The sequence below is a fragment of the Ixodes scapularis genome, unplaced genomic scaffold (assembly GCF_016920785.2).
Source record: "Ixodes scapularis isolate PalLabHiFi unplaced genomic scaffold, ASM1692078v2 PGA_scaffold12__126_contigs__length_90152505, whole genome shotgun sequence".
In the NCBI taxonomy this organism is placed as follows: domain Eukaryota; kingdom Metazoa; phylum Arthropoda; class Arachnida; order Ixodida; family Ixodidae; genus Ixodes; species Ixodes scapularis.
Window position 1 is genome coordinate 73691073 of NW_024609838.1, and position 10457 is coordinate 73701529.

The 10457-nt window shown below is 45.0% G+C and overlaps 1 protein-coding gene across 1 annotated transcript; it reads right to left on the reverse strand.

Annotated features, from left to right (window-relative positions):
* Positions 1–9318: 9318 nt before the first annotated feature.
* On the reverse strand, positions 9319–10170 carry LOC120842156. Its single transcript, XM_040213184.1, has one exon. The coding sequence runs from the start codon at positions 10168–10170 to the stop codon at positions 9319–9321; it is 852 nt and encodes a 283-aa protein (XP_040069118.1).
* Between the last annotated feature and the right edge of the window lie 287 nt (positions 10171–10457).

Here is a 10457-nt window from a genome sequence, read left to right on the forward strand (position 1 = left end):
TCATGGTACCTGGGCATTTATATGACCAAGTACGGATACTGTGGCATGCGTCGCTCCTGTACCACTAGTCATTAAGACAGAAACGCCCTTGCGGTAAATAAAGCGACCGCGACCTGGTCACACATTTATTTTTTCTTCTAAAACAAAATAATGAAACATGTCTTTGCAGATTTGTAATTACCGGTCATCAAGGGCCCATCGGGTAATATTTAAAGAAAATCGAGAATGATTATTTTTTTAATTGCCGCACAAAAATCGCAAAATTTTGACATTTCGATTTTGACGAAATTTCCGGGCGCAATGCAGAAAACAATTTTCAACAGCATAACGCTAATTAATTTGTTAAAAGTTCAAAATGCATGAAACACTCGGCACAAAAAGGTTCAACTTTAGAACATATTATTAAAGGGACTTAACATTTCTCCGAAAAATGCCTCATTATGTAAGATTTGTTCCAGAAGCCAAGTTTGACATTTTATTTCGCTTAAAATATATGCTCAAATAAGTTAACTTTAACAAATTCTGACAGAAAGTATGCTTGATTTAAATGGAAAAAGTTTGACGGCGTAGGAAGCTATATTTTTTATTCCTCCGCCCTTCAAAGTTGCGTCGTCGCGCAGTCGGGAAAATCGTTTTATCAACCTTCTCTCGAATGCGATTTTTCTCACGAATATTGTGAAATATCTTGCAAAAGTAACTTCTGTCCAGTTGTGTGGACAGGTTTCGATACTTCATATAAAAATTTTACTGACAACAAAAACAAATAGGCATGACACCACCATGACCGTCCTTATCTGAACACACCCTTCTAGAAGAAATGTTATCGCTTCTCTGCATACCACCCCTTAGAACGAAGCGAGTTAAGACAGTCTCTCAATTTTAAAATAGCAATTTTGCTCTTCTTTACTAGTTCACAATTTAATATGACCCCGACGCATGTTATTAAAGTCACTATAGTTACTTACAAATTGAGAACGGCAGGACATGTCTTCCGAACACGACGAAAGGAACGTGCCCCATGCCTTCGGTCGTGCTTTGACTGGAGGTGCGCGCCCGAAGCGCACGAACGCCGAAGCTTTGTCAAGGGTTGGAGGCTCGTGCTGAAGGCGGGATAACTGAAGCTGCTCCCCACCGTTCTCACCTTGTCATGGACTATATAGAAACATCGTGACTTTTGGTATCTAGTCGAGGTGTACAATGTTTAATAAAAAGTCAACAGAAAGTCTGTAGCTTTTTTATTGCCACTGGCTACAGAGAGTCAACTGAACATTTTCAACACGAAGTAAACAGAACTTCTGCGGTTATTCCGATGACACTGTCAACAGGAACTCAGAAGGTAAAAAAATAGACATAAAGTTAATTGAAAGTCAACAGCTTTTCTTTTGACTCAAGCTGAAGAAAATCATAAAAAAAAGTTTCAACACAAAGCCAAGAACTTTCTGTTCATCACGTCAATAGAAAGTCAAGGTCGAAAGAAAGTAATCAGAGCAAACAAGAAGTCAACACGTTTTCAATAAGTATGAAATCATTTTTACAGGGGAACCCAGGAACATTCTATTTCGCAAATTGTAAAAAAAAAAAAAATGCTATTTGCCATCTGTGCCACAATCAATACAAAATATCCTAAACTTCACATGCGGCCGCTTGCGTGAGTAAACAATGTTCGTTGTCAAGAATAATTGCGATTATATAAAATCACGTGCGAAAAACTCGTTTATAAGCACGCGACCATCAGCATGCCGTGAATACTCATAACCGACGTCGAGATGATTGGTAGCAGTTATCAAATGGAGTTTTTCTATCAACCCAGAGTCAGAATGTTTCCCTCTTTCTGTTCTACTCAATCAGGAGAAAACTTGCACCTAATCTGAGAATAGTAAAGTACTATGAACATTCAAAAATAACGGCTTGAGCAGTATATGTGTACAAATTTCAGCTTTTGATGCACTCTTAACTTTCGATACGGTCAAGGCTAGTGCAAAATGTAGAGCTGTTTCAGTCTTAATCAGCGTGCCATGTGCGTGCTGACATTATATTCTATACAGTGTCAAACTCTACCCGTATGCATGTCATCCATTTTGATTTTGAGGTGTTTAGTTCCTCAAGTTAGAATTTCGGAAACCCAAATCTATTACGTCATCACACTTTCCTGGAAATCCAGAAAGAGCCAAGCATATGGACGATAAAAGGGTTGGCGTGTCATATAAATCCGATCATTGGAATATGGGTAATTGGCCTTGGAAATCCCCGCGGCGTGCTAACGGCGCACAGGCAATTTTATATTTTTCAACGCGTCGGTTGTTTTGTTGTGCATGTACCTTGCTCGCCATTTGGCTAAGGACGATTTCGCGTGTTTTTCTGACCACATATGCTAGAGGCGTGAGCTCGGAGCGTTGAAACCTGGCCTCCTTGCACGAGAACTGGCGCAGGCGTGCGCGTTTAAAAAATCTAGTGCGAAAAAAAGAAAAAAGAATTAGGGATGTCAAAGCCAGGTTATAGAAAAATCCCCCGCTGTTTCGAACCGCCACCTTGCACACACAATTTCTCGCATTGATGTACAGGCCTGGAAGGCGCTACCACCGCCATCTGTTGGTTCAGAATCACACTAACCAAAGGTGGGGTTGCACCTTAAGCGTCGCTCATTATGTTTAGCTCACTTGGCTAAACCAAGTGCGGTGTTGGATCGTTGGCTGAGTGTGTTGTGGCACCGTATATCAGAGCACGTGGAGAAATGCGAGAGCGCAAGCTCCGTTCAAAGCACGGAGCTCACGCTGCAGAACCTCTTGAACTAAAGCTCCTTGATCTGTTTGCTTTGGTCTTTCTGGTAAAGCCAAATCTTCCGGTGCACGAGGCCCGTGTCTCGAGCGGCCCTTGGAGGCAAATGGCGGCGCAGCACTAAAATGACTGGCCCTTGGATGCGAATGGCGGAGGAGCACCCGCTCGTGGCAAGTCTCTTGCGCGTTTCCACAACAATGGGTGGCGGTATCTGTAAAAAATGCCTTTAGCAAGGGGCTTCAGCAGGGACCCTGGGTTCTGTCGCCCATCTGCATGTGACCGTTGTGCGATCGTGTATCCCATATACTACGTGATGCACCTTGAAGACCCCGAGCTAACAGTTGTACAGCAGTGGCTAAATTTATAAATTACAACGGGTAACACTGTCGCCCTGCGAAACTCCTGCTCTCTAAAAAACTCACGACTAATTTTGACTGTGTGGTTAGATTGCATTTTTAATGTGTGTTCGCATGTTCGCATTCTTTCTTTTTTTTGTCTACATTTTTAATTACGCGGCGTTTACTAATGGTGAAACAGACTACAGTTGTCGGACTTCTAGAAACATTATATAACTAAGAAAATGGCATATTAACTCAAAAGACAAAAAATATCATTGCACCTAATAAAAAAATAAAATAATGAATTTGATTACATTCGTGTTTTAAAAAGTTTGAGCGCACCAAAATCTACAAAAGCAAGCTTCAGGCTTAGAGCGGTGCGCTTGGTAACTGGAGGAATAGTTCAGGACAGCGTGCTCGCGCTTCTATTCTCCGCTTCGCTCGCACGATAACACCAAATAATTTACTGGTAATGTATATAGTGAAACAAAGCTTACTTTCTGGATGTGTGCAATGCCCTCAGTTTTCACTTGAATACACACTTGTTTATAATTCTTTTTTGATTTCCCACTGCGATTAATCTCCTGTTCTTTTGTGTGCTACATGCATTAGAGACTAAGGTGACCCAGGAGCATTTTATTTCGCGGGTTGCAAAAAAAGAAAAACCTATCCTACTTGTTACGTGTGCCACAGTCAATACAATATATTGTAAAATTCACATGTGGCCGCTTGTGTGAGTAAACAATGTTGTTTGAAAAGAACAATGGCGCTTGCATGAAATCACGTGGGACGAACTCGTTCTGAGCACGCGACTTTTGGCATGCAGTGAATACTCATCATCGGCGCCGATATGATTGGTAACTCTAATTAGGTGGAGTTTTTCTGTCCACAGAGAATAGTGTTTTCTTTTTTCTGTTTAAGAAATCAGCACACAGCTTACCAGAATCTGAGGGCAATAAAGTACTATGAACATTGAAAAATTACGGCCTGTGCAGTATATGTGTTCAAGCTTTATCTTTCGATGCACCCTTAACGTACGATACGCTCAGCACTAGAGTAAAATGTAGCGTTGTTTCAGTCTTAATAATCGTACCATGTGCGTGCTTACATTATAGTTATAAAACATCAAAATCTGCAAATTAAGAGCTGTACATTGCTTAAATTATGTGCAAAAGCTATCAACAGACCCATAATCTTTGCCTGGCGAGTCATTGCAATTATCCCTGAACTCGTATTAAAATTATCTGTTATCCTGTCATAAGGTTATAGCTGGGCTAGTTGGTAATCATTGCACATACTGGAATAAAAAAAACGCAAAGGATACTGTTGTCTCTTCTTATGAAATGGGAGGCCGGGTACTCAAGGAGACATTGGAGGCATCTTTATGTTCCAGAAACCAAGCATACACGTCACGCGATGCACGTGACATAAAACGATATACAGAGATTCACACCTGGTCGTCAGCGTGGGAACCATTCAGATTAACGTATCAAACCAAAACTAGTTTACAACAGCTCTCTCCCAGTTAGGATTAGAATCACTTATGTCAAAAATGATTAGGCGGACGCTAGTTCTGGTACTATGCCTGAGTGCTGCACCGACATGAGTAGGCGACCCTGAGTAATCTGATTGCGGTGTTGTATTACTGGCCACATCTGAACTCTGAGTGTCTGCATCACCGGATTGAACCATGGGCTCTCACAAGGAACAGAAGCATCACGCAGATCAGCATCATGAGGCAATGACACACACGCCTCAAATTGCAATTCAGAGCGGTATTCTTGGAACGACCGCCTCAGATGGTAAACATGCACAAAACACAATTGTCCGTTCACCAACACCAGATAAGTCGTTGGAGACTTTACACTCTTGATTGTTCCTTGACACAACTTCACAGTTTCACCACGCATCGTTCTCACGAACACGCGATCATCCATCGAGAACACTTTCGGTGCACACCTTCTCTTATTAGCTGCGCACCTGGTTTTCTCAATCTTTTCCTGCATCGCCATTTTCATGTCTGGTTTTATAAGAGACAACCTCGTCCTTAGTTTCCTCCCCAAGAACAACTGAGGGGGAGTTTTCTCTCTGAAGTTACGCGGAGAAGTTCTATAAGCAAAGAGGAAGTTGTCATGGCGATGTTGCATAGACCTTTTCTGATTGTGGTGCTGGGCCTCTAGAAGTTTTTTCAAGAGTGATTTCTTTACTGTTTGCACAACCCGCTTTGCTGCGCCGTTTGATTGTAAATAATAGGGTGTGGTGAGGGTCTGCTTCACATGCGGCATATCAGAAAATCGGTGAACTCTTTCGAGCGAAATTGCGGCCCATTGTCTGTGACAATCTCTACTGGTATCCGTGGGCTGCACACCAACCACTGACTGTCTCAATGGTTTGCTGTGCAATGGTTGATGTCATTATATTAACTTCTAACAACTTCGAGTATGAGTCCACCGCAAGCAACCAAGTCTTGCCTTCCTTCTCTGCAAAGTCTAAATGTACCCTTTCCCACTTGCTAGTACACAATCTCCATGGCTGCAGAGGGGCAGGCTGTCCAATCGACACAACACACTGGCACCCACCGCACCGCTTCGCTACATCTTTGAAAGATTTGTCCGTGCCAGACCATGGCTCGTGCAACTGCTTTCATCTTTGTGATTCCCATGTGTTGCTCAAGCAACAAGCTAAGCATGTCCTCTTGGAGGGACTGTGGGACAATTACTCTGTTGTTTCCCAGAAGACAACCCATGTCGACAGAGAGCTCATAGCTCCGAACAAAAATTGCTGATACTCATCAGATACTTTTGAGGCCAACCTCGACAGTTCATCCCTTGTACAGTACTCAAGACTTTGTGTGTTGCCGTTTCCCGTTCGACATATTTCGAGGTTACTCGGAGTTAACTCGCAGGTGAGAAATAAATATCTCATCTTAGTTGTCAGTCGTACTGCACAGGGGTAACCTTGACAGGCTATTAACGTTATTCATTGTTTTCCCCGACTTGTAAACAATGCAGTAACTGCAGTCCGCCAATAATGTCAGCCACCGATGTATGCGGGCCACAGCCACCGCACTAGCGGGTCGCTTAGTGCCAAAAAGTACCGTCAAAGGCTGGTGGTCTGTTACAGCCTTCAAGGGGCGTCCATACAAGTAGTTCTGAAACATTTAAACTCCAAATACAATTGCAAGCGCCTTTTTCTCGATTTGGGCATAGTTACGCTCTGCAGGCGACATCGATCTAGATGCAAATGCAATTGTTTTTTTGACACCATCCACAACATGGGACAGCAACGCGCCAAGACCATACGCCGATGCGTGACATGTCAGCTGATTATTATTGTGCACATTATACAGCTCTAAGATCTCTCTCACAAAAAAGCTTTTTACACGTGATAAAGTTGTTAGCACATTGGCCTGACCATTCCCACTCATTGTTTCAAACCTAGCAACCAAATTTGGCTGCTAGGCTCAAGCCTAGCAGCCAAATTTGGCAAAAAACTTGTGTAAGAGTTTATAAGACCTAAAATGCCTTAAGCTGAGTCAGATTCGTTGGTTCGGGGGTTTTTCGAGTCGCCTTCACTTTTTCTTTTGTAGGATGTAATCCCCAACTATCCACCATGTTTTCCAAGTACTGAACATGCATTTTTCAACATTCACTCGGATGCCGTGAGGACTCAGATTCTGCAGCACCTGCTTCACGCGGGTGTAGCTTTCTTTGTGGTCTCTGCCAGCAACGAGCACATTTTCCAAGTAGCAGGCGGTACTAGGTACAGCTTGTAGGATCTGATCCATGACAGCCTAAAGCATGGCGTGTGCACTTGCTACCCCGCACTGCAATATTCGGAACCTGAACAGGGCTATATGAGTGTTCACACCCTAATGAAAAATACACCAGGCAATCCTGGTGTGACATCAAAGAATCCTGATGTGACACCAGAATATCTGGTGTGCCCACCAGCGATGCTGATGTATCGAGCACACCAGCCTGGCGTGCCCACCAGAAATGCTGGTGTACCCGCACATCAGCCTGATGTCTACACCAAGGGAGTCTGGTGTCACATCACAAGGACTCATGCGCCGACCAGGCAGCCTGGTGTGCACACCACGCAGTTTGATGTGACACCAGAGTTGTGTTTTTGTTGCCTTCTCCCCCCGGTCCGCGCGCGTTTTCTATTAGTTTGTGTGCCGCTCCGTCCCCCGACGGGGTGCCTTGTTTCCTCCCGTCTTGGTGGTCGCCGGAGACCCCGCGGCGGGCTCCTTTGTGCTGAAGAAGTGTCCCCCTCGTCCCGAGAACTTTCCCGGGCGGCCTTGAGCAGCTTGGCGCGCTCGCCGGCTCGCCTCTTCGAGGGTTTCTCTTTCCCTTTCCGCCGGTATTCTTGTTTAAGTTTGAGAAAGTAAAGAAGTCTTCTTTGTGAGTCGAAGCCGAAAAGATGTGTTGGTGCGCTTTCCTTACTTCCGACGAGCTTGGTTTGGTAGCAAAGAAACAAAGGAAGCTAGTAATTATTACGAGTTTTGGGGCCGAAATGCCTACTACGAGCGAGGAGGGCGTCGACCGCCTGAAGCGAAAGAGGATTACCCTGCGAGCCGCCACAACAAAGATCATGAACGAGACTGGCGTCTGCTGGCCACGGATCCAACCGACATCGGTGAGCTCGGAGAAACATTAGATATTCTTCTACTTAAGGAGGCTTCCCTGAAAGAGCTGGACAAGGAAATCAAGTTATCTGTCGAATATGATGCCTTAGAAGAGGAAATTTCTGGTGCGGAGGGGTATGCGGAACGGATCAGCGTAACTAAGACACGAGTCAACCGCAAGCTGAAAGGCCAAGAATTTCGGAACGACAGGGCGTCCGGTTCTTCGACGCACGGCAGTGGCTCCGGACAAACTCCAGCTGATCACGGCCAACTCCCTACAACAGTAAAGCTTCAGAAGCTTTACTGTTGTGCTTTTTTGGTTTTTTGAATAAAGTAATTATGGCAGCAGCGTGGTTGTCAAACTTATCATTGTACACTTTTTTGTGAGTAAAGCAACACCCAGTCAACAGGTGGTCTGGTATCATATTACAAGAAAACCTGATGTCCCGCCAGAACACCAGATTTCTGGTGTAATATCAGAACACCAGATTTCTGGTGTCGTACCCACAGATCAGATTTCTGGTGTCACAACAGAACACCAGGTTTCTGGTGTCATACCCACACATCAGATTTCTGGTGTCACAACAGAACACCAGGTTTCTGGTGTCACACCAGAAAACGTCCCAAATCACATCTGTGAAAAAGTCTGGTGTGACATCAAGTCACACCAGCCCTCGAGCTGGTGTATTTTTCACTAGGGCATGTTCACAGTTAGCAGCTCTTGTGCTTTCTCGCCGAGTTCGAGTTGCAAGTATGCCTTGAAAAGGTCCAGTACCGTGAAAACAGTGCCACTCTTCAAGGAGACAAGTATGTCCTCAGCAGTAGGCAACGGGTAGTGGTTTATTTTTATGTTGGGGTTCACGGTCAGCCGATATTCACCACAAAGCCCAACAGCAGAGATCTTTTGCTTTGGCACTATGACCGAGGGCGTAGACCAGGCACTGTGCCTCTATCTAACGATGACACCAGCTTTTTCTAAGCCTTTAATTTCTTTCTCGACCACCTCCGACAGAGCGTAGGGGACTGGTCTCGCCTTACAGAACATGGGGTTAGCATCCTCGTGCACAATGCTACCCCGAAAACCCTTAATCTCTACATAGCCTGGTTCAAGCACATCAGGGAACTTTTATTTAAAGGACTTTTCTTTTTGAGATATTTTTCCTCGTTTAGTGAATTCACCGGCACGAGCTCGGGCCAGTTTATTCTGAATTAGGCAAGCCAATCTCGGCCAAAAAGAGTTTGCATTCGTCCCTCATACTGGTTCTTAGCTATCACTATCGGCAAGTGGTACGTCTGACCGTTGCACTGTATTCTGACATTTACGCTACCTTTCACAGGCACTGGCGTTCCGTTGTACGTAATAAGTCGCACATCCGAACCACATCAGAGCACTCTACACCCGGGAAGTGTTTCATAAACTCCATCTGTGCCATTAGCGATACAACCGAACACGTGTCCAGTTCCAGTGGAACCTCTTTACCATTCATGTTTACATTTACAACAAACGCGGGACTTTATGTTACTCGGTTGAGGGCTATGACAAATGAAAGGTCTGTCTCCGGCTTTCCTGATCCTTCAGGTTTTGACTTTTTTGCAAGAGAAGTCATGTACTGCTTTTGTTTTCAACATTTTAGCTACGTGGCCTGTTTTAGAACGTTTAAAACAGGTACTGTTCAAGAATGGCCACGTTTCGGGAAGATGCGAATCTCTCCATCGATAGCAATTGGTACAGGCAATCTTTTGTCGATTATTTTCCCAAGCTCCCTTGTGGTTGATTCTGCGTCCGCTGTTCTGCTGCTTGGTACAGCCTTGCTTGCTTGGCTTGTCGAAACGGCGTTGCCAGTTCACGTCGGCGGTACTGAGTGTGGACGCTGCTAGTATCTCCTTGGTGTCCTTGTTTCCGGCTTGCACGGCTTTTGCCACGTTGAAAACGCTCTCCCACGGGGCGCCCTTGTCGTCCATGGCAAGCAGACGGGAACAAACGGCTTCGTTTCGGAGCCCTGCAACCAAGTGGTCTCGTAGCGCCTCCTCCAGCAAAATGCCGAACGCGAAAGTGGCTGCTAATGTATTCAGTGCAACGACGAAGTCCGAGATTCTTTCTGCGGGACCCTGGTCACGTCGATAAAATCGGTAACGTTCTGTGACGACCGATCGTTTTGGAGCATAGTGCTTTCGTAGCACCGCAACCGCCTTGTCATATCCGGCTTCCGTCGGCGTTTTCGGTAGAAGTAAGGTGCGCAGCGTAACGTAGGCTTTCTTGCCTAGCACGGTAAAAAGAACGAGCAACTTCTTGCCTTTTGCAAGATCGGTCGCGGCTGCATACAGGTTGGACCACTCAAGGTACACATCGATGCCACCTGAGTCTACGCAGAACTCCGGAATATTCCCACAATAGTTGAAGCAGTCGACGTCATCGTCGTCATTCATATGATCCTATCTTCTACTCGCAAAATGTTGTATCTTCTCATGAATTGGGAGGCCGGGTACTCAAGGAGACATCGGAGACATCTTTATGTTCCAGACCCAAGCCTACGCGTCACGCGACGCACGTGACATAAAACTATATACAGACAGTCACACCTGGCAGTCACTGTGGGAACCACTGAGATTAATATATACAAACTGAAACTGGTTTACAACAGATACAAAAGGAAGCGAGAAATCGGACGGGACAGAGCGCTGTCCTGTGCGGTTTGTCTCTTCTTTTTGTATCG

Excerpts from the sequence above, each read along its gene's own strand:
- LOC120842156 (XM_040213184.1), bottom strand. The coding sequence starts at position 10,170 with ATGAATGACGACGATGACGTCGACTGCTTCAACTATTGTGGGAATATT.